Source organism: Microtus pennsylvanicus, chromosome 15, assembly GCF_037038515.1.
Source record: "Microtus pennsylvanicus isolate mMicPen1 chromosome 15, mMicPen1.hap1, whole genome shotgun sequence".
Classification (NCBI taxonomy): Eukaryota; Metazoa; Chordata; class Mammalia; order Rodentia; family Cricetidae; genus Microtus; species Microtus pennsylvanicus.
In genome coordinates, this window is record NC_134593.1 from 69,645,405 (window position 1) to 69,673,286 (window position 27,882).

The following is a 27,882-nucleotide window of genomic DNA, read 5'->3' on the forward strand; positions in this document are numbered from 1 at the left end:
ATTGGTACTCTGACAAGTGACGGGAAAGATGGCAAACAAATGCCTGGTTGTTAGAGGAACTCAGACCCATAGCCACTCTTCAGTGACCTTGTGAGAAATCGGGGCGGTGGAAAGGTACACCGAGCTCTGACAGAAGCAGGAAAATATAGCATTCTCAAGAAATGTGAGGTAGTCGTGGCCAGGGGTCGTCATTTCAAGGACATAGTTTAATGTAGATAAATGCAAAGTCCAGTTACTGCAGGTGGAAAGGTGTAACTTCCCAGACATCGCGGCTGTGTCTGGAGGGTGTGACGGTGAATCGGGGGCCAGAGGCACACTGAAAACCGAGGGAGAAAACACATCTTTTCAGGAGGCCCCTATGATGGACCACAGCAAATGATTAACGCTGGACGCCTCCCGAGGGACGGGAAAATTTCTCACCCTCAAGACAAAAGTCCCCGTCCTCTCGATTCTGCCCAAGATCCAGCCCGCTTCCTGGGCTACATTCGTGCCCATCTCCAGACAGAATGCCACGGAGGCGACGTTAAGACACAATCCATCCCCTACGCCTCCAACGCAGCCCGCCGCTTTGCCAGACTCGCCTGCCCTGCTCACCCCGCCCCTGCAGCCGGCAAGGCCTCTATTCCTCAGACTGCCGGGCGACGCACCGGCAGAGTTCTGATTGGCTCGGCCTAGCCTCCGTCATTCCTCCGCTAGCTTGCGATTGGCTACTAGAACGTGCGCAAGCGCAAACGCCCAGACCCGCCGTACTCCGGGAAGGGGGCGTTGGCTCCGTCTAGGACTGCGTTCTCTCCCGATTGGCTAGCGAGACGAGACGCCTTTTGATTGGTCAGGAGTGGGAGCCCAGCGCCCAGGAACGTGGCCTGATTGGCCGCGGCGAAGCCAAGCTTCCACGGAGACGGTCCCTCAGGCTGTTGCCGAGGTGTCCTGAGGTCTCCTGACCGTGACTGGCGGATCCGCGATCCAGGCTTTCCAGGCGCCCCCGGCTGCCTGTTAAGATGTGGGAGGAGCTAGGCTTAGGGCAAACCCTGAGGAGGCGTGGCTAGAGGAGAGGATGGGTGGGGCCATGCAACGTCATCGGGAGGCGACCGGGTCAGCGCGTGGCCCGGGCGTCGCCGCGGCCGGACACCGGGCTTCGGTTTGCTTTTGTACCTCTGGCGGCGGCCTCTCACGTCGCCGCGTTTAACGGCACAAAGATAAAGCTCTGCCGGCCGCCGGCCCGTCGTGGTGTCCTCAAGCACGGTGTCCCCACGGCCCCTCTCCCGTCACCTTCTGAGCGTGGGAGTCTGACGTCACCCGCCTGGGGGCGGGAACAAGAGCGCGCAAGCGCGACACGAGGGCCTGCGGGGCTGGGTGTTGCCAGGCGTCTGCGGAACCTGCTTAGTAAAGCGCCTCACGGCTCCGGAGCGCGCGGCCGGTCGCTAGGCGACAGCGGGAGAGGCGGGGCTTGGCCTAGGTCCCGCCCCATCCGGCTGGCCCCGCCCCCGTCAGCTCTGCGGCTCCGGCTCGGGCGCGCGCTCCAGCGCCCGGGAAGCGGCGGTGGCTGGAGCTGGGCGTGGAGGCGCGAGGGGCGGGGCGGGGCGAGCGGCACTGCGGGCCCGCGGCTCGGGCGGCTCCAGCTCGGGCTCGCGCTCCACTCCGTCGCTGCCGGCGCCCTCGGGGCTGTCTCCCCGCCCGGCTCTGCCGGTTCGCTCCCAGGGCCTCGGCTCGCTCAGCTGCCGCCCCGCCGCCGCCGCCGGTGTCCAGGGCGCTGGCGCGGCCGTGAGTCGGCGTGTCCGCCAGGGCGGCGGGGCCGCGGGGTCGGGGCGCGGCGCGCGGGCGCAGGTCTATGTCGCGGGCTGCGGTGGCGGCGGCGGCCGCGCAGGGACGATGCGCGAGTACAAAGTGGTGGTGCTGGGCTCGGGCGGGGTTGGCAAATCCGCCCTGACCGTGCAGTTCGTGACCGGCACCTTCATCGAGAAATACGACCCCACCATCGAGGACTTCTACCGCAAGGAGATCGAGGTGGACTCGTCGCCGTCGGTGCTGGAGATCCTGGACACGGCGGGCACCGAGCAGTTCGCGTCCATGCGGGACCTGTACATCAAGAACGGCCAGGGCTTCATCCTCGTCTACAGCCTGGTCAACCAGCAGAGCTTCCAGGACATCAAGCCCATGCGGGACCAGATCATCCGCGTGAAGCGGTGAGCAGAGCGGGGCGCGCAGGGGCTCGGAGGCTGCGGCGATCCCCGGCCCCGGCCCGCCCGGGCTGCACCACCTCCTCCTGGGGCTCAGCTTTGAGGGCTTTGTTTCACAACTAAAATTGGGCATCCCGTTCAACCCCAGCTCAGCCCCTTTGTCTCTAGGATGTTGGTAGCGCTCGTTCCGTACCCGGGAGAAAACAAAGTTTCAAACTTGCAAGGAGAGGAGGGATGAGTAGGTGGGCGCGAGGGAAAGGGGAGCTAAGTGTAGGCGCGCCTGTGCAGAGCGAGCGAGCGCGCGCTCAAATCCACCCTTAGGAGGTTTGACAGCCAAAACTTGCACACTGGTATTCTGTGACCGTCAATACGAGTTAGGAGGGCCTTTCTCATCGCGGAAAAGAGGAAGTGTTGCCAAGAGGTTGGCAGAAATGAATTAGTGCAGCACTTTAAAGACACATTGTCGAATAATCTGAAGATCTCACAATATTCAGCAGGTTTGGAATATAGAAGCACGCTTTTGACATTTACATTTACTCAGCCCCCCCCCCCCCCCCATAAAATCTACCCGCTTTCCCTGCTCAAGGAAGGAAGCTATTCTTGGAAACCGAACAGAAGTTTGGTGTAAGCTATGGCTCATGTATCAGCTAATTTAATGTTAATGATGGCGGGGGGAACTGAGGCAAATAGGCGTTTCCTGATGTAAACTGTTCGAAGAATGGCATTTTGGATGTGGCTGGTGAGACGAATGCTTTCAGTAGTTTTGGTTTTGTTTTATTTCTCTTAAGCCGATGCTGTTTATCTTCCCCTTAACTTTCAAGTACTGGAAACCTAACTTGTTATGGCAGAGTTTTGGCAACATTTTCCAGTTCTTCTTGGCTGATAACTTTCTTTTCTGACCCTTTTAGACTAATACTTTCAGGGCCCTTGAGGTTGTAGTTCATCTTATGTCACTGTGGAAAGTTTAATAGACACAATTACATTATCATTTAGGGTGTGCTCATTTCAGAGCCCAGAGCAGGTCACTCACAAATTCATTACAAAGGACATGCCCCTCTCCATGCCCTCCTAGCCGCTTGAGTGTGCATGTCCATAGCCATTCTAAAAGTGTCTACCTTCTTGTGTTAAATTCCAGATTAGAGACCAGTGGACATTGTTATGATTTCTTTCCAAAGCTGGTAACTCTTACAGCCTTAACTTCTCTAGTTTTATTTTTCTTTAGAAAGTTGTTTTCAACACATATGTGTGCATACACGTGGATACATCATGCATGTTCTTGAAGTTGTTCACAGATGTGTGCACACATGTGGATACATCATGCATGTTCTTGCAGTTGTTCACAGATGTGTGCACACATGTGGATACATCATGCATGTTCTTGCAGTTGTTCACAGATATGTGCGCACATGTGGATACGTCATGCATGTTCTTGCAGTTGTTCACATATGTGTGCACACATGTGGATACATGTGTGTTCTTGAAGCTGTTCACATGTGTGCATACACGTGGATACATCATGCATGTTCTTGCAGTTGTTCACAGATGTGTGCACACATGTGGATACATCATGCATGTTCTTGAAGTTGTTCACACGTTTGTGCACACATGTGGATACATCATGCATGTTCTTGCAGTTGTTCGCATATGTGTGCACACATGTGGATACATGCATGTTCTTGCAGTTGTTCACATATGTGTGCACACATGTGGATACATGCATGTTCTTGAAGTTGTTCACATATATGTGCACACATGTGGATACATGCATGTTCTTGCAGTTGTTCACAGATATGTGCACACATGTGAATACATCATGCATGTTCTTACGGTTGTTCACATATGTGTGCACACATGTGAATACATCATGCATGTTCTTGAAGTTGTTCACATATGTGTGCACACATGTGGATACATGCGTGTTCTTGAAGTTGTTCACATGTGTGCACATATGTGGATACGTCATGCATGTTCTTGAAGTTGTTCACAGATATGTACACACATGTGAATACATCATGCATGTTCTTGCAGTTGTTCACATATGTGTGCACACATGTGAATACATCATGCATGTTCTTGCAGTTGTTCACATATGTGTGCACACATGTGGATACATGCATGTTCTTGCAGTTGTTCACATATGTGTGCACACATGTGGATACGTCATGCATGTTCTTGCAGTTGTTCACACATGTGTGCACACATGTGGATACATCATGCATGTTCTTGCAGTTGTTCACAGATGTGTGCACACATGTGGATACATCATGCATGTTCTTGCAGTTGTTCACAGATACAGATAATGATCTGAGTACTGCAGCTGTCCGGCCTTCACGCCTCAGTCCATCCTCACACATCTGTGCAGGAGACTTTAACCCAGGAGCCTCCCAAAACACTGGTGGGATGACCGGCATCAGTTATAATAATGCGCTGATTTGTGGATTGCAGCAGTCGGTCTGTTGACACTCAGAACAGTAGGCTAGGCTTCTGCTCACCCGGACTCACTGGTCCCAACTTTGTTGTAAGAAGACCATTGTGGAACTGAACTAGAGTTGAGCGGCATTTTCCACTGGGATAGAGAGTCGTGTCATGAGGACCTCTTGGGACTACTTCTTCTTCCTTCTTGTTCTATTTTTTTTTTCTTTTCTTTTTTTGCAACAGGGTCTCTCTATGTTGACTTGGCTATCCTGGAATTCGCCATGTAGACCAGTCTGTCCTCGAAGTTACAGAGATTCTCCTGCCTCTGCCCATGGAGTACTGAAACTAAGATGCCCACCTCTGGCTCGGGCACCTACTTCTATGTCCTTTCTTCTGTACTTCACCCTAAGTTCAGCATTTACCTCTGGGCCCGTGGCATCTTATCAGCTCAAGTCTAAACAGAGAGAGGGTGAACTGCAGGCTATTTGTATTACACTTCCGTAGATAAGGCATTCTTAAGTGGCAGGTAGGAGGGGCCTTACAAGATAGTAAAACATGGTTTTCAAAAAAGTGGGTTTTCTACTCTGTGGGGGGGCAGTTTTAACTAACCAGTAGCTCTAGGAAGCATTCAGTAATCCATGTGTCCTTTTGCTCACTGTGTGTCATCTATCTGCTTTACATATTATATATAGCAGTTTGGGGCATCACTTAAAGGGCCATAACTGAAATGCAGAGATTCGATCCTGACCCATGACCAGTCATTGATAAAGAGGATTCTTGGGATCTCTTTGAATCCGTATGGCCTCTCCTACACAGGTCTGTCTCTCAGCTTGGTGTCTGCTGGCCTCTCCAACCTCCAGCGTGCGTGCTAGGGCCACACTGTTGGAGAGAAGGTGTGAACCACGTGGACAAGTAGAAAATTTGTGGTAGCTGATGTTTAAAATGAGCATAAAGAAGTAGTAATTTAATAGTACATTTCTTTAACCAACTAAATATAAGCTAATGTCATTTCAGTATGCCATTTCATATTAAAAATAATCAGATATTTTACTTTACTGTGCTGCCTTAGAAAACTGTCGGGACTAACCACTGTTCTGTAATCAGAGACTGTTCATTTGTTCCCGGCCTTCCAGATCCAAATAATCACACAGAAACTTTGTTAATTACAACACTGCTTGGCCTAGTAGCTCAGGCTTCTTATTAACTAACTCTTACATCTTAAATTCATCAATTTCTATTAATCTATGTATCACCATGAGGCTACTGGTAAGATTCTGGCAGCCTCTTTCTCCTTCGGCAGCTACATGGCGTCTCTTTGACTCTGCCTACTCTCTATATCTCTTTCAGCCTGGCTAGATTCTGCCCTGCCATAGGCCAAAACAGCTTTATCCATTAATCAATAAAGGTAACACATACACAGAAGGACGTCCCACATTACTGTTCAAGTGCATATTAGCCATAGGCTACTATATTGGGCTGCACAGTCTTAGATGCATATGCTTTAGGGAAGTGCTTGCTGATGTTATAGGCCTGTGTTTCCTTTTCTGTGAAATGGAAAATAGCATGTACCTCTCAGAGTCACTACAATGACATGCTACCACATGTGTGAAGGTGCTCAGGACATGTATGTCTCCACATCACTAGGGTGACATGCTACCACATGTGTGAAGGTGCCCAGGACATGTATGTCTCCACATCACTAGGGTGACATGCTACCACATGTGTGAAGGTGCCCAGGACATGTATGTCTCCACATCCCTAGGGTGACCTGACACCACATGTGAAGGTGCCCAGTTCGACCCTCAGGACACAGACATTACTAAGAGTTCTTGCTGTCATTCTCTTAGCCACTCTAACTTCCATTAGTTTCACCCCTGATTTATCATTGCAGTTTGGAGGAAATAACTCGTATTTGTAAGCACACTTTGAAATAACAGACTGAGAGCAATGCAGATTAGTCACGAGGAAATATTTAGTTGGTTTCGTTAACTATTTTCTTCTGTGGGAGACAAGAGGGTGAACCTATAACTGAAGTTTCATAGGGAGCTTGGCAGCAGAGGAGTGGGGCTCTTTATTTATTGATACTTTCTGGACTGCTTCATTTTTAAAAATATTAAAATCTCTTTCAGTGTCATGTATGTGTAAACACATGCATACTTGCCTGTGCATTCATGTAGAAGCCAGGGTTTGACGTGTCTTATTCATTTGCTCTGTGCCTCATTTCTTGTTACGGGAGTGTTTTTATTACATATGTGTGTGGGGGGGTCACTACTCATTTCTTGTGTTTTTATTACATATGTGTGTGTGGAGGCCACTACTCATTTCTTGTTACGAGAGTGTTTTTATTACATATGTGTGTGTGGAGGCCACTACTCATTTCCTGTTACGAGAGTGTTTTTATTACATATGTGTGTGTGGAGGTCACTACTCATTTCCTGTTACGAGAGTGTTTTTATTACATATGTGTGTGTGGAGGCCACTACTCATTTCTTGTTACGAGAGTGTTTTTATTACATATGTGTGTGTGGAGGTCACTACTCATTTCCTGTTACGAGAGTGTTTTTATTACATATGTGTGTGTGGAGGTCACTACTCATTTCCTGTTACGAGAGTGTTTTTATTACATATGTGTGTGTGGAGGTCACTACTCATTTCTTGTTACGAGAGTGTTTTTATTACATATGTGTGTGTGGAGGTCACTACTCATTTCCTGTTACGAGAGTGTTTTTGTTATTACATATGTGTGTGTGGAGGTCACTACTCATTTCCTGTTACGAGAGTGTTTTTATTACATATGTGTGTGTGGAGGCCACTACTCATTTCTTGTTACGAGAGTGTTTTTATTACATATGTGTGTGTGGAGGTCACTACTCATTTCCTGTTACGAGAGTGTTTTTATTACATATGTGTGTGTGGAGACCACTACTCATTTCTTGTTACGAGAGTGTTTTTGTTACATATGTGTGTGGGGGGGTCACTACTCATTTCCTGTTACGAGAGTGTTTTTGTTATTACATATGTGTGTGTGGAGGCCACTACTCATTTCTTGTTACGAGAGTGTTTTTGTTACATATGTGTGTGTGGGGGTCACTACTCATTTCCTGTTACGAGAGTGTTTTTATTACATATGTGTGTGTGGGGGTCACTACTCATTTCCTGTTACGAGAGTGTTTTTGTTATTACATATGTGTGTGTGGGGGTCACTACTCATTTCCTGTTACGAGAGTGTTTTTGTTATTACATATGTGTATGTGGGGGTCACTACTCATTTCCTGTTACGAGAGTGCTTTTGTTATTACATATGTGTGTGTGGAGGCCACTACTCATTTCCTGTTACAAGAGTGTTTTTATTACATATGTGTGTGTGGGGGTCACTACTCATTTCCTGTTACGAGAGTGTTTTTATTACATATGTGTGTGTGGAGGCCACTACTCATTTCCTGTTACGAGAGTGTTTTTATTACATATGTGTGTGTGGAGGTCACTACTCATTTCCTGTTACGAGAGTGTTTTTGTTACATATGTGTGTGTGGGGGCCACTACTCATTTCCTGTTACGAGAGTGTTTTTATTACATATGTGTGTGGGGGGGTCACTACTCATTTCCTGTTACGAGAGTGTTTTTGTTATTACATATGTGTGTGTGGAGGTCACCACGACTTGTGCAGCAGCAGCTCCTTTGCCCACGGAGCCATTGTCTCACTCACCGTTCTCTTGCCGTGAAGACACCATGACCACGGCAACTCGTATAGAAGAAAGCATTTAACTGGAAACTTAACGTTTCCAAGGCTTTCTCCATTGTCATCATAGTGGGAGTGTGGCGGCAGGCATGACTCCGGAGAAGTGGCCGAGAGCTGTATCCTCATCCACAGGCAGAGGCACCTGCACCTGGCGTGGGCTTGTGACACTCTCACCCTAACAAGCCACGCCTCGTAATCCTTTCAAATAGTCCCACTCCCTGCTGACTAAGCATTCAGATACAGGAGCCTGTAGGACCATTCTTTTTAAAACCACCACAGCCATCTACCTTTTAAAATGACGTCCTTATCTTTATTTTATGTGTATGAGTGTTTACCAACAAATACGTATGTATGCCATGGAGGTCAGAGGCCGCTAGGCCTCCAGGGAACTGTAGTTACGTACGGTTGTAAGCGGCCATGTTGGTGCTGGGAACCAAACTCAGTTTTTCTGCTGGAGCCCCAAGTGTTCTCCTCTGAGCCCTCTCTCCTGCCCTCTTTCTTGATGTCCAGCTGGATAAACTGGACAGCCAGGGAACCTCCCCCTTCTGCCTTCTGAAATACTAGTTTAAGAGGGTTCTGGGTTCTGAGCTCAGGCTCTAATGCTTAGATGGCAGACGCTTTACCAAATGAGCCTTCTCTACAGCCCACGGTCTCCTCATTGTGCACACACACACATACACCCCACGGGGCTTCTTCTCAAACCAAGCGAACCTCTGAAAATTGCCTTCGTGTGTAAGTCATGTGCTTTCTTCTTCCTCCTCCTCCTGCTCCTCCTCCTGTTTCTTGAGTTTGGATTAGAAAAAAAAAGAGTAGTAAGCACATATATTTTAATAAACCAGAGTTCTTACTGTTTGTATGTGTTCCAGAGCTAGTTGTGGTCCTGACTAGAAGTATCTTGGGATGCCCATCATAGGCTATAGCCCCCAGACTTTGAGCCTGACCTGTACGTCCAAGCACGCTCTGGTCCCTCCGTGGCTCCACCAGCGTGTCCACTCCTACTTGCTCAGAACGCTTTCTCTGGGTTTTCCTTCAGCCCTAGAACCTGTTTGTCTTTCGACAGAGTCCATTTCTACTCATTCTTTCATCCCAGCTTAGAGAAGCCCCGTGCCTCTTACCAGGCAGAATGGCTTGCTGTCCGATTTTCTCACGTAGACTAACCCCACCAAGGCAGCCTGCAGCCGCCTATTCCTCCCTTTATATTTCGTACCACTCATGAGCATTGTTTGCTGCCGGGATGATTTGTAAGCCTTCTCACGGAGCTCTAAGCCCAGGTGGCTAGCATAACAACCAGCGTACGGGAACAATAGAAATACGGTGGAAGAGAAAGCTTCAAAAAGAAGAGCGTTTGGACTCAGTTTCCCCGGGCATTTTGGTGTTTCGAGTTGATTTTGTAAGAGTGTTTCCAGTTAGGCCAGCAAGGAAGATGTCAAATGTCTGGTGAACTGTAAAGAATGGGAGGGGGGTGTCTTCTGGATGGAAGAAGTGGCACGGGAGATGCATAGAGTCCTTTCAGAATGTTAAAGAGACCGCACCGACTAAACTAAACATCCATGGATGTGTTGCGGGAGGTGAGGTTCCAGATGGTAAAACTTAGTGCTGGAAGGTTCAAACTGTGGCCTTAAGCCTCTGGTGAAGACCAGTAACCAGAATTTGCAGAAGTAGTAATAGGGGTGAGATGATGGGCATAATGGCCGTTCTGTTTGAAGGACGGCAGTTTTAACTAGTATAATATAGATCTGTATGGTGTATCAAGGTCGTGAGCCAGCATGGCGTCTGTAGAAAGACAGGAGTAAGTTGTCGGGAATGGATCCATCCAGTTGTGGGAGAGAGAAAGGTCAAAAGCACCTTTCACATCTGAACACGAGTGAATGAGATCAGAGTGGAGTAACTGGGGGTTTCAGCCGATATGGTCTTCGTTAGAGCACTCCTGTGTCTGATAGTTGGGAACTAGAAAAGGCCTTGAGGGTCAGATCCTGCACGATGTGAAAAACTCTGCCTAGTTCAGGCTGAGATTAGCTGAAACCCACTGTGTGCAGCAGAAACGAATAGATGTGGCTGGGAACAGAGATGAGCAACAAATGCATACACTTACGGGTAGAGCTGGAGAGTCACACAGCCAACAGTGACGACCGCAGACATTGTGCTAGGCTATGGCCACCAGGTGTTCTAGATTGCGGACAAGGCGTTTGGCCCTTCTCAGAAGCCAGCGTTGAATCCAAAGCTAGGCTTGCAAGGTACAGGGCCTAATGGCTGTGAGTCACTTTTTAAAATTAATGACTCTGTGTCATGAAAAGTTGATGACAAATCTGACAGTCTAACATAGAACAAGGAATTTAAATATGGAGAAAGAGAGTAATAGGAAATGTTGATCCATTTAAACACAAAACTAAGAGACAAACACCGTAACAGTTGTGGTTACAAAATAGAATATTAGCATTAAAACCTTCAACGATACGGAAGGGTGTTAACCCTAAGTACAGAATAAAAAGAGTTTTAGGTGCCTAATTCCTTACCTTCAAGGACTTGAGCAGTTAAAAACCTAAATTTACTTTAAAAATAATCCTAAGAGAGCTTGCTCTTTGAAAGATGAGTTTATACACTAACTGGTGTACACATCATCTTTATTTGGTGTTCACCACACTTCAGTGGAACCGTCGCCCAAGCCGTGTCCAAGCCTGTGCATCTCTCCATTCGTTTACCTTGAGCCGTTGTCCATGTGCTCCAAGGGTGCTTAAGGTGGATTTCCTTAGCAGGATTTTAGGTACCTGAGTTTTGTTAGCGGGAGACAGCGTGCAGTAAGCAGTCTGTAGGACTCAACTCATTGCATAATGAAGGCTTTGTCTATGAGTTGCTTTCTCTGTTCCCAAGTTGGTTGGTTTGTGTTTCCTCTTGAGGGAGAAACTTGCTTTTGCTGCATTGTAAATGTTACATAATATTATTACGATACAATAGTTTTCTCTTGGCTATTCTAGGATTGGGATTTTTAAGTTTAATTAACATTAAGGAAGATCACAGCCAATAGGAAGACCTGACACCATTGGAGTCTTATTTGCTGACATTAGTAGTGGTGAAAACCCTTGGATGGGTCAGTGGCTGTGCACGGTTGCACGTGGCACGCTCAAGTGCAGTACAGTTCACATTTATGCAAAACCACGCACATGGTACTTGACTAAAGAGACTCCGAGGATCTTCTCTCATGCACACTTTCCTGTCATCATCATCTTCAGATTCTAGGGAGTCTACTCTGGGGCTGCGGTAGAATTTTGACTTTCCTCTTTAGCTGTTGTTCTCTATTCTTTTTTTTTTGTTTGTTTGTTTTTTTGAAGACAGAGTTCCTCTGTAGCTTTGGAGCCTGTCCTGGAACTCACTCAGTAGACCAGGCTGGCCTGGAACTCACTCTGTAGACCAGGCTGTCCTGGAACTCACTCTGTAGACCAGGCTGGCCTAGAACACACAGAGATTTACTTGCCTCTCCCTCCCAGTGCTAGGATTAAATGTATGTGGCACAATGCCTACCTTTTAATGGAAATTTTATAGTATGCAGAAACAAATATTAAAAGCATGTAAATAAAACATAAATATGCATGTAAAATTTAAAGAAATCAAAAATACCTGGAAAAGTCACTATAATTTTATAATAGTATAAAATGGATACGAAACAGCTTAACTTGTTTTGTTTTTGTTTTTTTAGCTTTTCACTTTTTAAAAAATGGAAATGTCTTTGGGAATAGTCTGCCTAATCCAACAATATCACCTTTATTCTCCTTGTGTGAAACCTGTAAAAACCGAACAGAGCCTGATTTTTTGAGTTAATTCTGTTGATCCCATGTACACTCCTCCTCCACCTCCCCTTCCCAAGTGCACCCCCTCTCCTACACACCCAGCTTTGTGTCTTTTGAAAATAAATGTGTTGAAACTCAGCTGTGCTACCCAGGTGTTCCTGGGTGTGTGCCTTAGCTGGAGCATGGCAGACTTAGAGCCGTGGTTCTCACCTTCGAGGATGTGGCCCTCCAGTGCACTCCCTCACGTTGTGACCCCAGCTATAAAACTATTTTCTGCAATATCGCTACTGTTATGAATCGTAATGTGGATATCTGATATTCGGTGCCTGTAAAAGGGTCATTCTTCCCCTAAAGGGTCGCAGCCCACAGATTGAGAACCGCTGGCTTAGGGAAAGCTGTCTTCCTCTCCTAGCAGCTAGGAGTGGCCGTAGTTCAGTGGATGTGGCCAGTCATTGCTGTAGCTCCCAGAGGTCACAGCTGAGTATGATTGGTGATTACCTTTCTCCTCTGCCGGTGTTCACAGCTCTTGCAGCATCATGAAGACTAGCCAAAGGCTTTATTTCACCATGTCTGTAACTCAAGCATGTGGTGTCTACAGTTCCATTCTGGAGGAACCAAGAGCAGTGGCAGTACCTTGTGATGTTCCACGGCCTATGACATATCACTAGCCAACAGCTAAAAGAAGTTGCTCATTCCTGGCCCTGGGCTTTTCATTATTTAGCTTCTGGTGTCTGGTGGGCATCATTGCCCCTATAACAGAGTACAGTTCTTAATAAATTTCTGTTTAAATTGAAGGTTGATAGTGATATTGGATGTGATGTTTTGAAGTATGTGAGGTAAAGTGAGGTTATGGGTAATGGTCATGGCTGGAGAAGCCCTATCACATGTCAGCACTGGAAATTGAATGCAGCGAAATACTGAATGTTGGAATTGTACTTTTAATCACATGTTGAAGAGTGTTTCTGAATCTGGTGTTTAAAATAGATTGTAGCTGGTTAAATAGGCAGGCTTAAATTATACAACCCTGTTCGTGATGTCGAAATACACTCACTGGATGGGGTAGGTAGGGTGTAGTTTGAGGGATTTGGCTTTATTTTTTGTTTGTGTTTTGGGGGGTGTTTTGTTTTTGTTGTTTTTTTCTGTTTATGGTATATGTAAGATTTAAAGGCATACCCCAAACTGACATTTTGATGAGAAATGCCATGACTTATATAACTTTATGTGTTTGAAACTCTCGTAGTAATGAGAACACCGTATGCTTCCGTCTCTTAGCTGTCCACTGGTCGCCTTCACGCTTGCTTACACAAGGCCCACCGCCACTTTCTGCCCTGACCAGTGCACAGACACACAAGGACGGAGCCCGGCATGCCATTAACCTAGCCGTGTTGTTGGTGCTTCTTTCTGTCTGTCCTCTTCTGCTCTGTTCACCAAGTGCTCCCCAATGCCTACCAGAGTGCTCTCACCGCACAGTGTGGCGATGCCGGCTCAGGTCACTTCACGTAGTGGAACTGCCTGGTGCTGTGAACCAGTTCTCCTCTCCGGTTCTCCTGGCTTCCTACCATGGTGTGCTATTTCAGAGTGTGAAGACAAAATACTTCCCGGTGTGAGCTGGCATCACACCTCAGGCAGAGGTAGTGCTGAGTAGTGTGTAATTCCGTTCATCCAGTAAGGAAAGCTTGCTCCTGCCGGTCTCAGCCTGAGGCCGAGTGAGGGATGCTGTTCAGGGCGAGCATCTTCACTCTAGAATTTCATCTGAACCCAAAAGTGTTCCTAACCTTAAGCCTGACAGCTCAGCGGAAGAGCCCTACACCTGACATCATGTGACTGACGGCTCAGTGGAAGAGCCCCACGCCTGATGTCATGTGACTGAGGGCCCAGGGGAAGAGCCCCGACGTCATGTGACTGACAGCTCAGCGGAAGAGCCCCACATCTGACGTCATGTGACTGACGGCTCAGTGGAAGAGCCCCACGCCTGATGTCATGTGACTGACGGCTCAGTGGAAGAGCCCCACGCCTGATGTCATGTGACTGAGGGCCCAGGGGAAGAGCCCCGACGTCATGTGACTGACGGCTCAGCGGAAGAGCCCCAGGCCTGATGTCATGTGACTGACGGCTCAGTGGAAGAGCCCCACGCCTGATGTCATGTGACTGACGGCTCAGTGGAAGAGCCCCACGCCTGATGTCATGTGACTGAGGGCCCAGGGGAAGAGCCCCGACGTCATGTGACTGACGGCTCAGCGGAAGAGCCCCACGCCTGATGTCATGATCTCATGACGCCTGTGCTCAAATCCTAGGCGCACTGCACATACTGTGCAAGCTCGTGTCTAAGATGTGTTGGAAACTTAATGAATTTCATGCTTAGATGTGGGTTGCAGCCATGCAAACCTTCCAAAATCTGCCATCTGAAGTGTGTCTGGTCCCTCGTGTTTCAGCTAAGGAGTATTCAGTTGGTACTTCGTGTATTTGCTGAAACGGTTGGGAGGATTCAGGGACAGCTGTGCTGGCTCCGGGTGCTGTTGAGTCAGTGAATGGGTGAAGACAACCATGGTTGTGGAGAACTCCCAATCACTTTGTAAAACCACCCAGGAGGCACATTGTAAACCTTTGCTTAACACGTTTAATGTAAGGGAGTTGTTCCTCATACTTTCTGTCACCTCAGAAGTTAATAATTCAGAGTGGAAATCCTGTATCATATTAATTATTCAATGCATATTAATATTTTCTATTTTACCAGATGTCTTTACGGCTCTCTAAGTGAAATATTAGTATATTCCCCTGTCAATCGCTATGTCATTTTATTATAGATTCTGAATATGCTCATCTTCCAGTTTTCAATGAATGTTCAAAATAGTCTGTATACTTCTCAAATATGAAATTTGATTGTGCATATTTATCTTCCTTCCATCTGTGGAGACCGTGAGTGTGGCTGTGCTGAAGGTGAGCTCAGCCCTGACTGGCTGTGCAGTCAGCTTTCTTTGCATTTCAATCTCTTCATCTGCGCCATGGGGATGATTAATAACTGAAGAAATAGTGAACATGGGATGTTTGTTTACACAACAGTCCCAAAGTACCAATAAGAAAGGTTCAGGAAAAGTCACTAAAGAGGGAGTAAACCCAGGCCCTTCTAAGAGTGTGTGGTTTCTCAGGACTGGCTAGGAGTGACGTGGAGCTGATCCGAGCACGGTTCCTCCTGCTCCTCCACCCCAGCCTCATGGGTCGTGTAATGAGACCTGTACCATAGACCTGTGCCGCTTTGAGTTCTGAGTCCTTGCCAACCCTGGTGACGAGGACTTCTTAGCTGAGAAGAAATTGTAATGGTTTTAAGTATATGTGTTTTAATTACAAAATGATATACAAAAGTAATCATTATAGAGTATTGGTATTTTTAAATAACATTTTTCATCCTGAGAAGTTGGAGATGAGAGTAGACCTTTCCATAAATGCCAAAAGCCCTGCGTGCTTAAAGGGAACATTAACACTCTGTGGCTGCTTATATACAGTGAAGTGTTGACAGGTTTTTCTTAGTAAACCAATTCCTGAAAAAGTTTTATCTGACTTTGTATAAAAATCATAACTGTCAACATCAAACAATATGGCTTAAGCCGCCTCATTTGCATAGCATTGCCCTGGGCGTTATGCAGAAGAAATGCAGGGTGCTATCTTTAGTCCATGTGCCAGAATGCACTGTCAGTGAATATAGACTTGACAGTTCTAACTTATACAGACATACAGACTTTAAAACAGCTTGATTTTTAACTTTCAAAATATCTCCCACCAGAAACATTGCTTTATTAGGCCACCTGTCATGGGGAATCTTTCACTCGTTCTAAGTCATTCAAATCAGAAAGCTGCCTGTAGGAATAATAACAGTTATATATTTACGTTGGTCAGTGCCCTAGTCCTTTGGGGCTGCTATAGACTGGGTAATTTGTAAATAATAGAATTGCATTGCTCACAGTTCTGGAGGGTAGAAAATCCAGAATCAAGATACCAGAAGACCCGGTGTCTGCTGAGGGCCTGTTCGCAGAGACCTCCTCTTGCTGCATCTCCGTGAAATTGGAAGAGAAAAACTGAGCCCCCTCGACCACTTTCTAAGGGCGCTTAACAGTCTCTTTCACGGGGTAGCCAATCACCCGTCAAAGTCGCTGTATCTTAGTTCTGTCGCACTGGGGATGAAGTTTAAACCTGTAAGTTGTGGGAAAGCTCAACATTCAGAGCACAGTGGGTGGATGTTCAGAATGTTTTTATCTCCTCTATCCAAAATATGATTTTCCTCTCTCCCTAGTGACCCATGTTTGCTCACACTGTTTCCTGTCTAGCTTTCAGAACCAGCAGTCTAAACAGCTTTGGCCATCAGTGACCTCCCTGTTAGGACCCGTTGTTAAGTACAAGCACACCTGAAGGCTGGCTAGAATCCCTGCATACACATGTGAAAACTGTCAGGACATCAACTGACAAATGGCGCCCATGCATGAAAGCTCACTAGAAAGTGAGCCAGGCTCTGTATTTGTAGAGCGTCCTTCTCCGCACGGACACTGGGCTGAGCACAGTGTGCTATAACCCATCCACTAGAGGCATCCCCTCAGCAGCCCGCCGGCCAGCTGGCGCTTACCCCCCCGTCTGACAGATCACTGCCTCGGCTGTGACAGGCAGAGCGCTTCCTGTTAAGGCCACCCAAGCACACCATCTGGCACTGTTGGAAAACATGGCTGCTTGAGGAAGGAGGTTTCTCCCATTGCCCTCACGGCACATCCTTTCCTTCGTAGGCCATGGCTTCCAATAGTCCCTTGACTGTCCCTTTGAATGAGCACTCCTGCTCCAGAGGTGACCGAATGTCTTTGCGTCCCTGGGTCGTAGGCTTTCCATCCATCTCAGCGATACCCTGGTCTGGGTATGAATCGTGTGGTTGCCCCGATTCGACCTCAAACTCTGCTCCCAGAACTGTGTGAGTTCAGTGTGTGCGTTTCTGCCTGTGACTGTGAGTCCTGACCTGGCCAGCATCCTTACTGCTTCTGGTCATTGGTTAATCCTCACGAGCTAGAGATTTGGTCGGTTTCAAAAGCACATTCTTTTTATTATTATTATTATTATTATATTATGTGACCTAAAGATGACCACGATTCGTTGATACAATTTCCATTGAGAAAGTGCATTTATTATTCCTCCTTTTGAGTGTGGGCTGAACATTAAGTGTGCTGAGGAGATGCCCAGCCAGTTAGGGGCCATTCTGCAAGGTCTAGCCACTTCACTGGGGTTCCTCGTCCCCTGAACTGGCATTTCAGACGTGTAGGAAGCCCATTGTTTCTGCTGGGAACCCCTGAGGAGGCCTTGCGGCTACACGGAGGGGCTGTCTTCCTCCATTCTTACCACTGCGACTGTCCCACCCACCCCAGCTGAGCACCTCTGACTGACTCCAGTTAACGGGATGCAGACGAGAAACTGAAGTGCCGCCCAAATCACAACCAACAATGTGGAGTCTAGTGAGGTGGCTTAGGCAAGCTTTGTTGTTTTTGGTTTTGAATATTTGTTTTTCTTCTTAAATATTTAAAAAACAGTCATATCTTTAAAAATGTTTCCTAAAGATAAAGACTGGATGGATGGATGGATGGATGGATGGATGGAACTTAACTCTTGAAAGGTGACCCAGACCCCCTGCCATCTGCCCCTGGAATTTACCTGGTGTCATTCAGTTGTTCAAGCAGGACTGTAATTTAAAGATCGTATTTACTCATCTTAAGAGTATAGCATATTCGAGGCTGGAGAGATGACCCAGCAGGTAAGAGCTCTCACTGCTTTTACAGGGGCACAGAGTTCAATTCTTGGCACCCCTAGTAGGCAGCTCACAACTGCCTGTAACTCTGGATCCAAGAGAGCCGAAACCATTCTTCAGGTCTCTCCATGTCCTTGCACTCACACGACACATCCCCCTCACAGACACATAATTGAAAATAAAATCTTTTAAAAAATTCTGTTCATTAATGTATTTTTAAAGGGTATAGCATATTAGAGCGTCAGCAGGAAAATCTGAGTGTGTAAACCTTTGCCTCTGCTCGCCCTTCCATGTAGCCGTGTTTGTTTATAAAGACAGCTGGTATAGACCATCTCAGTTATGTTACTAAAAAAGATTCTTCCGTGTAATGGTGTTTTTCTGCACCAGCTTTGACATCCAGCAATATATATATTCTTGAAATATAGAAAAAAAAAACCTCAGCAAATGTTAGTTGAATTTATGAACAAGGTCCCTTTGGGTCATTGCATGCGTGTTTTGACCATTCCCCCTTCCCTGTGTCTTCAGGGACCCTTAATAAATCCGTCTAAGCAATCACAGAAAGGTCATAGCATGGTCTCAGTGACATGTCTGCCACTTGAAGCAGCCTGAAGGTCATGAGGAAACTCCTCATTCGAAATCCATCCCTTTATTGTCCTGCACGAGTACCTGTGAGCATCAAGCAGCAGCCCCAGCAGTGGGACACGGCTGCGGGCCACACGTGGCTGCAGATCAGACGCGGCTGCGGGCCACACGTGGCTGCTGATCAGACACGGCTGCGGGCCACACGTGGCTGCAGGTCAGACACGGCTGCGGGCCACACGTGGCTGCTGATCAGACACGGCTGCGGGCCACACGTGGCTGCAGATCAGACGCGGCTGCGGGCCACACGTGGCTGCTGATCAGACACGGCTGCGGGCCACACGTGGCTGCAGGTCAGACACGGCTGCTGGCCCCACGTGGCTGCAGGTCAGACACGGCTGCGGGCCACACGTGGCTGCAGGTCAGACACGGCTGCTGGCCCCACGTGGCTGCTGATCAGACACGGCTGCGGGCCACACGTGGCTGCTGATCAGACACGGCTGCGGGCCCCACGTGGCTGCAGATCAGACACGGCTGCGGGCCACACGTGGCTGCAGGTCAGACACGGCTGCGGGCCACACGTGGCTGCTGGCCGTGGCTTTGTGGGCACAGCTATGATGCAGATGCAGCACCGCTGGTTCGTATGTATTAATGCTTTAACACGGCAGAGCTCTTGTGTGTCCCACATTGTCTGCATCACAGCCATGGCTCCTGTCTGGTGACCGCAGTATGCAGTGAGAAGAAAGATCTTAGAATAAGGGAAACTACTTGCTTGTGGAAGAGGCTGGATTGTCAGCTTGCATATATCAGGGAAATAATGTCTCTTATTTTTCTCTTTTCCGTGGAAATCAATGACTTTTAGTCTTAGTAGTTAGATTTGGACACTTGGACCAGAGAATGTAAGCCAGAAACAAGAGGAAACGATGCTCACTCAGCACAGGTGTGGCGCATTTCTTTGTAGCTGTACCACGGCACTTCAGTCTTCGCACTGGCGTGCTAACACAGTCTGAGGACCCTAGATGACTAGCTAGCAGCCCTCTAGTAGTTTGCACTAGCCGTATTCCTTTAGTGGATAATTGATGGGAATGCCGAGTGCAGAGTCTGGCACATACCAGCCTTCTGTGGGTGCTGGCTGTTAGTAATGCTGTCGCTATCATTGTCGTTAACATTGTAAGTTACTATTTCTATCTCATGAGCAAAGAGCCAGGGCTGGGGAAAGGCAGACAGAATATCTAGGTAAACAAACATCCTTCTAGTTCCTTTCTGTGTTCTGTGCCCTCTGTGTTTGTTCCAGCCAATGACCAAATGACCAGCCTTGACTATTAGCCTAGGAGTGAGCCTTTCTCCAGCTGTCGTGGGGCCGTCACATGTTTTCATAGGACACTTGCTATGGGTTGTGGCCTGTAAAAGCAAGGCTTTAAGTTAGCTGCCATGGAATTGGTGTAGAGGGGAAGGTAGCGGGGTGAGAAATAGATTAGAGCTGTCACAGACTGGAGCTCAGGTGTGAGTTATATTAGAAATGAAGGGTTTGTGCATATGAAAATTATGGGATGGATTTTCTCACGGCCCGTAACTCCTGCTCCGCCCCGCCCTGCCCCTGTAATCACTGCTCCGCGAGGCCTGTTGTTACAGCCCCTCCTGTTCAGTAGCTGGTGATGATTAGAGACCCCCACCCTACCTCGCGCTCTCCCACATCCAGTAGTTTTCCTTATAACTATCTGTGTATGGTTTTTGTGTGAGTGTTGACTCACAGCTCCGTCACGCACCCGTCACTTGTCATTTCTGTTTGCTGCTGTGAGGAGCCTCGCTCTGCCGCAATCATCGGCTCCATCTCCTTCACTTCCATCCGTTCGTCTCCCACTGGCCACCTGCCACATCCCTTGCTTCATGTCTGTCCTCACAGACCTAACCAGTCAGCCTCGTAACCACGGACCAAGGGTGGTGCCCGTGCCTGACGCCCTCTTCCCCTCCTAAAGGAAGGGGTTTCCTTCCTGAGGAATTCCTTACTGGGGAGAATAAATGCTGACTCCATTATTGTCATAACCTTTGCTTTCTAGAAATGCAAATGGTTGAAATTTAGCATTTTTTGCTTTGGCTTTTGTGGGGTTTCTGTTTGCTTTGTTGTGAGGCAAGAACTCCCTATAGCCCAAGCTGACCTTGAACTCGGGGAGTCTTCCACATCAGTCTTTCCAGCGGCTGCAATCTCCTGGCTCTTGGCTTTAGGTCTTTCTTGGGGTGTGGTGGGGGCTCTTCTGTTCTGTGGCTTGCAGGAAGGAGAGAGCTATGTGTAAGACTTTTTACGACAATACGTGGTCTCCCAGTTAGACACTCCTTGTTCTCAGTTCCTAAAGCCTCAGCTCTCTCTGGTGCGGTAGAGGCAGCTCCCATTCTAGCCGCGGGCTCGGCCTTGTCACATCCGGTGTCAGCCTGTTTTAACCAGATTCCAGGTTCAGCGTTCAGCTAGAGGTGAGGTGCTTTAGTGTTTGAATGACCTTCCCCCTTCGGATAAAGCTCTGTGTTCAGAAGTCTGTCCTCCTTTTGGCTGATTTTTCAATTGTTGGGTTTAATTTGGAGCCTAAAGGCACCTACAGGAACGAGTCCGCCAACAGCTGTCCCTTCTCTCTCCTTGTGATCACAGCTGTGACGCTTGTAGCAGAATCAATCCTTTGCTCCGTTTTCCCACCCAGTTTCTAAATGACGAGGCCTCAGGCCTGCACTTGCAAACATCTCCTCACAGATACACGTTTCTGGCATGAGTAATCTCCATTTCCAATGACAAAGGGCCAGATTGAACATAAGCATAGTTTCATTTCCCTTTCTTAAAGAATTAAATTTATTCATTTATTTTACATCCCGGCCACAGTTTCCCCTCCCACTTCTCCCATTTTAATGTGGGTGGTTTTGAACGTCCTGGCACTCCTGAGAAGATCTGAGGGTGCAGTTCGTGGGCTGATGGTGAAGAAAGCCTTCAGAGCTGTGCTCCTTTGTACGCCCAGCGGCACACATTCTGTGGCCTCGGTGTACACAGTAGGACACAAAGTCAGCAGTGCAGAAGGTGAATTTATGATTGGCAGGAGTCAGCAAAGGAATTAATTAATCAACCTAACTGCGTTTTATATTATTGAAGCACCACATGCGTATCCCCTCAATCTGTCTTGAAGGTTATTCTGCTATCCTGCTTAGGTGAGGATTTTGTTCAGGTATTATTTTTATTGAGGTATCCCTTCATGCAGTGGAGCACACGAACCTTCAGACACATAGATGCACACTGAAGGAAGCCCACAGTGGAGCACACGAACCTTCAGATAGATGCACACACTGAAGGAAGCCCACAGTGGAGCACACGAACCTTCAGACACATAGATGCACACTGAAGGAAGCCCACAGTGGAGCACATGAGCCTTCAGACACATGGATGCACACGCTGAAGGAAGCCCACAGTGGAGCACACGAACCTTCAGACACATAGATGCACACTGAAGGAAGCCCACAGTGGAGCACACGAACCTTCAGACACATGGATGCACACTGAAGGAAGCCCACAGTGGAGCACACGAACCTTCAGACACATGGATGCACACTGAAGGAAGCCCACAGTGGAGCACACGAACCTTCAGACACATGGCTAGATGCACACTGAAGGAAGCCCACAGTGGAGCACACGAACCTTCAGACACATGGCTAGATGCACACTGAAGAAAGCCCACAGTGGAGCACATGAGCCTTCAGACACATGGATGCACACGCTGAAGGAAGCCCACAGTGGAGCACACGAACCTTCAGACACATAGATGCACACTGAAGGAAGCCCACAGTGGAGCACACGAACCTTCAGACACATGGCTAGATGCACACTGAAGGAAGCCCACAGTGGAGCACACGAACCTTCAGACACATGGCTAGATGCACACGCTGAAGGAAGCCCACAGTACAGCCTGCAGCACAGCAGCGCCTTGCATATGCTGAGCCCGCTGATTTCTCTTTGCCTGCTCTCAGCCTGTGGTCCTGTCCTCCATCATCTTCTTTGGGCTCCTGTTCACTTATCCGGGGTAACAGAGATTCCTACCACACTCTGCACACCATGGAGCCCTCGCCCCCAGCCGGAAGTAGGGTGTTTCTCTCACAGGTGCCGTGTTTGCCCTCCACAGAGTTCTCACGAGTTCATCTTCCAAGCATAGTGAGACGAAGGGAGAGGGAAGAGCCGAGAGCTTCTACCCCTTAGGCCGCCTTCCTGGATCTTTGAGCTGGGAAAGCAGTTGACATTTGCTCGCTGAATCGTGTTGTTGCCCTGGCCTTGTGCATAGCCTGATGTGGTTGCTGAATGCATTTACGATGCCTGTGAGTTACCTCCCATCTCACTGGGGCCATCCGAACAAACCTGTAAGGTGCCACGTGAACCCTTGTAATTTCTGTGAACAAAGTTGATTTTTCCTTAGACGGCACGGAATCCCTGACGACTTTGAATATCTTCTTCATATCATCATGTTTACTTTACATTATAAGTTTCTCACTGTTTAAAATACGTGTGTGTATGTGCATGTGTAACTGGTAAGTGGGTCTTTGTGCTACAGCTACATTATCATTGTCACCTGTGCTCCTAGAGCCAGGGTACTCAGAATTGTGTGTGTGTGTGTGTGTGTGTGTGTGCGCGCGCGCTTGCACAGACCCTCACTTAGGCCATTGGTTTGCTCTCTTGCCGAAGGAAAACAGGAGTGTCCGTTGGGGATATACTTGGCTCTGAGGGAAGTAAGGAGAAGCATTTTGACAACAGTGAAACTGTACAGAAATCACGGGGAGGGGAAACTTCCTGTAACTCAGTTTCCTAAATGCGCTGTGTGAGCTGTGCTTCAGTGGGGTCTTGCATGCTTTTCTCTTCTGGAAGGTTAGCTGTCTTTAGTCAGATCGGCTAAGACCTACATACAGTCTTGCCAAACATATACGCTCACCAATTTTCACTAAAATCAGAGAAACAACAAATGCTTTGAAATAGCTTTTAAAGTGAAGGGTTGGGAGTGGTGTCACATGCCTCTAATCTCAGCACTTGGGAGGCCGTGGCAGGCAGATCGCTTATGAGTTCAAAGGCAGTGTGGTCTACATAGAGTCCAGGCCTGCTACATGGTGAGGCCCTTTCTCAAACCACAGGGTGAAACCTGGGACATAAGCTGTGAGCAGCACTGGGTGTTCTCGTCCCGACAGGTGTCATGTCCTGTTCCGTGTGGAGCACCTGCTGTGCCGGTGGCTTGGGACCTCTGGTTCTTTACTCTTTTCTTATCATTTGTTGGTCTCAGAGTTCAGGTTAGAAGAAAAAGAGAGGCAACATCTCATGAAGCTAATAACTAAAATTTTTAATCCTTAAACAGTAAAAAAATGGACTTTTTCTGCTGGCTGATGCCATATGAGACAGGGTGTGCCTCTAATGCTTTCCTTCTTGATAAATTCTATTACACTCTTTGCTTTCATTTTTTTGTCCAGGAGCTATTTAGAAATGATTTGTTTGCGTTCTTATAGAATACAGTAAAATACAATTATGTTCGCAGTAAAGCTCATGATTGCATGACTGGCTGACGTTCTGAGCGAGCGTCTCGTGGAACAGATAGCATTTAAATTAAGAGGAGTCAGTCCAAGATTCTGAGAATAATTCCCCAAGTATATCTGGAAAGGATACATAATTGACTTTAAAGGATACATAATTGATTAATTGAAAACATCGTTTGAAAAGCCCATTTACGATCCCCTCTGGGAGTGGTTTCAGAATGCTCTCGGTGAGGCTGAGCCAGCTGTGCAGGTTTCATGTGGCTAAAGAGATCATTTATAGTGCCCTATAGAAGAGAGGAGATGTGTTTGCCCTGCCTGCTAACCGCTACATACGTGTGTGTTCTTCCAGGTATGAGAAGGTGCCAGTCATCCTGGTTGGAAACAAAGTGGACCTGGAGAGTGAGAGGGAGGTGTCCTCCAATGAAGGCCGCGCCTTGGCCGAAGAGTGGGGTTGCCCCTTCATGGAGACGTCTGCTAAGAGTAAAACAATGGTGGACGAACTCTTTGCCGAGATCGTGAGGCAGATGAACTACGCAGCTCAGCCTGACAAAGACGACCCCTGCTGCTCTGCCTGCAACATCCAATAGCACCCACCATGGCTGTCCTGGACAGGACGCATCTAGGCTTGTGGGCAACAGTAGCCTTGTCTACTCCGTTGCAGTTTGTAGGATGGCTGGCGGGAATCCACAGTGCACCGCAGCTCTCGGGCTGGATGTCAGTTGTCGCCTCTGAGTACTCGTGGGTCCAGTGACTCAGTCTCCACCATTGTCCTCAGCCTCCCATGCATCTGCAGCCTGCAGGCACCCCGTGGAGCTACAGGGTGATTTCATTTGAAGTGACCATGGTATTGCCACTGAGTTAACAGAAGCCACTGCTGTGTAAATTAAAAATAATCATGAGAGAAAAACCAGAAGAATTCCTATGACCACTAACAATTAAAATATTTTGTCGTCTTTAAAAAAAAGTAAAGGAGAAATATTTTCCTACAAGAGTACTGAAGTCAGGAATTGATGGACTGTCTGGCCAGCATATCCCACCAGTGAAACAGCTGGCCCACCAACAGCATGGCAGGGAGTCTGCGCACTCAGCTGACAAATTTCTGTTTTTCAAATTGATGCTTAATTGCAGGTGTTTTCCTAGTTTGTGACATGAAATCCACTCACCTATCAATCCTCGACAGTAAAAGTCAGAAAAGGTCCTATGAAAAGCCAATCCGGCTGCAGAATTTGTTGAGTCTCCTGCTTTGCCTCTCATGGGTTCATGAGAACTGAAAGTGTACACCCACCCTCTCTTCACAGAGCAGGGACGATCTTCAGTTACTGAGCAGGAAGGAAGCTGCTGAGATGGAGAGGTTGCCGCGCCTTACTAACGAGCACTGCAGTCAACTAACCGGTACCATCGTGGAAGGAAAATGAAGCCATGTGACATTCACACGTTCCCATTTGCAGACACCTCACAGGACAGGACAGATATTTGACATTCTGTGTGTGTTCATGAAAGCGGCCTTTAAGGGCTATGGTTGATACGACCCTTGGCTCACCTGCTTGGGCAATCCGGGTTGCTGTAACAGCTTTATTGTAGGCACAAAACAAACACAGATGGGATGGCCTGTGAAGTAATCTGGGCTGGAAAGTAGGATATACATTATGATAGAGCGCCAGGAAGGGGCACAAACCTCTCCCCCCTCCCGGAGGGTCGTGGAAGGTTACTGAAGTGGCACACACCGCTAGACTGGGTCTTTTGTTCTGAAAGGGTGCTTCAGCTCACCGTTTGGTTTCCCTAGCCGTGAAGTGTTTATCATTTGCATGAGCGATGGCACAGGAAAAGAATCTGTTCAGGAGTTTCATGATGAAGTGTGGCCGAGTTCTCACCTCACTCCGCAGATAAGTGCTGGCCAATGCCTTGAGCCGCCTCTGCAGATCAGCCAGGTCTTCAGCACTCTGTGCCGCTGGGCCTGGACGCACTTGGTGCCCACATCTCCCTGGTTCCACAGTCTTGTGCAAGTAACCGCTTAGTCTTACGTGTGTAACTGAGAGAAGAGTGTGTTTGTGTGTGCATGTGTGTTTATTCCTAAGAATTTGGCACAATTCAGAGATCATTGCCTCTACTGAGAATCTATACTGCAGAACATAATGTATGAGAAAACATTTTTTAATTATTAGTCTCTTATAAGCCATTGAAATCCCCTCGAGTGTTTTAGTAACTGGCTTTAAGCTTAGAAGATAGGAGAAAAAAGGTCAGTGGTGTTTGTCATGTGTGAGATAAATAAATAAATAAATAATGTGGGTAAAAACCAGGTCCTGGGTGTTAGAGAGTCCGAGTCTGTTTGGTCTTCAGTGTCGTTTTCTCCAGCTAGGAAGCACTGCATTATAGGACAAAAAGTCCTAAACAATTTTCTTGGAACAAAGTTTATTATGTAAAAGCTGATTCGACTCAGACATATTGAGAAATCAGATTCAACAAGTCTGTTTTACTTACTGAAACAGATGTTAGTGCACTGACTTCTGAGGCCTCTAACTTGTGAGATGAATCTGATGTTTAAAGTCCCATCGTGAGTAGCAGTTTATGATACTCCATATATTGAGAGCAGCTGTGCAGATTCCACACTTTCCCATCATGCATGCCTGTGCAGGCATGCAAAGGGTAACCTGTGAGAAGCCTGGCAAGGTGTGAGGTGGAGGTGTTTGTTCCTGGGACCCAGAGTTTGCACCGTCCTTCCTAGAGTGCAGACTTCACTTCCCCAGCACAAACTGTGCCACCTGCTCGCTCTCCCTCCAGTGTGAATCTGACTGTTGTGTGTGAAGTTGCCAAGATGGGAATAAAACACCCGAGGACAGGAAAGTGACACTTACGGGCACATGAGATAGCGGCCGCAGAGCAGAGCGGGTGACTTCGCTTGCTAGTTCCTAAAAGCCCGGATTCAACTAGCAACTAGAGAAATGAAAGTTTTTTTCTAACATGCCTTAATGATGTCATGGTTTGACCCAAAGACCCACTTTTTCTTTAGCTATTATCAAGTTTGCTTTGCTTTGTTTTTTACGTTTATCAAAAGGCAGGTTTTTATTTTTTAGGTTTACTTCTTTGAAGGTGGAACTTTCAAGTTCTTTTAAGCTGTGGTTGTGATGGTAGCCGATGCCTTTCCACTGTTAGGCTTCCACGAGATGAGCCAGCACGTTCTGGGAAGCCTTCTGGGTCTTTCCTTCGCCACTGAAAGGCTCTCTGATGCGCCCACCCTTTGCTTTGTCGAGTTGGGGTGTGGCCCGGTCACTACAGCTGCCACCACTCTCTGGGCTAAAACTACTGATCCTTGCTTTCCTGTGTGGCCCAGGACGCCTGCTGTTTGCGTCCCAGCATGAGTGTGGCCAGTGACTGTGAAGCCTCTTTGTCTGATGCTCTTGGGGTAGTTTAGTTTCTCAGTTCTCCATCAGTAGCCCCGCCCCTGTCCCCAGTCCCGCTTAGCACTGGTTAAGCTTTAATTGTCTCCTCAGCCAATCAGATGTTAAAGACTGTGGGGGTCCTTTCTGTTTAACTTGTCATTGTGCATCTGTCAAAGCTCGATCAGGGTTTCTAGAATGGCTGCAGTAGATTTTGAAAACAGACTTACCATTATCTATTTGGGGGTTCCCAGAGATACAGTTCACAGTTAATTGTTGAACTCTAATACAGCTGACCATTTAAAATTGAACAACAGTTTATTGTTTTGTAACAATGTCGTGTAAGCCCCGACATTTCAATTGAAACATGAATTGTAGTTATAACTCAATGCAAACTCAACAGTTGTATTTGGAGTTAAATTATTTTAACAAATAAATTTATTTAATGAAACTCTGACTTGTTGGTTGCTTCTACTTGGGAGATGTATTTGTTATATACAAAAGCGGAACA

General features: G+C 47.5%; 1 protein-coding gene across 1 annotated transcript; it reads left to right on the plus strand.

Moving 5' to 3' along the window:
* Positions 1 to 1,509: 1,509 nt before the first annotated feature.
* On the plus strand, positions 1,510 to 27,822 carry Rap2a (RAP2A, member of RAS oncogene family). Its single transcript, XM_075949268.1, has 2 exons — positions 1,510 to 2,183; positions 24,347 to 27,822. The coding sequence occupies exons 1-2, from the start codon at positions 1,870 to 1,872 to the stop codon at positions 24,582 to 24,584; spliced, it is 552 nt and encodes a 183-aa protein (XP_075805383.1). The 5' UTR covers positions 1,510 to 1,869; the 3' UTR covers positions 24,585 to 27,822.
* The last annotated feature ends 60 nt before the right edge of the window (positions 27,823 to 27,882 follow it).

Coding starts and splice junctions, on each gene's coding strand:
- Rap2a (XM_075949268.1), top strand. CDS start 1,870: ATGCGCGAGTACAAAGTGGTGGTGCTGGGCTCGGGCGGGGTTGGCAAA. Junction 2,184..24,346: donor CAGATCATCCGCGTGAAGCG/GTGAGCAGAGCG, acceptor GTGTTCTTCCAG/GTATGAGAAGGTGCCAGTCA.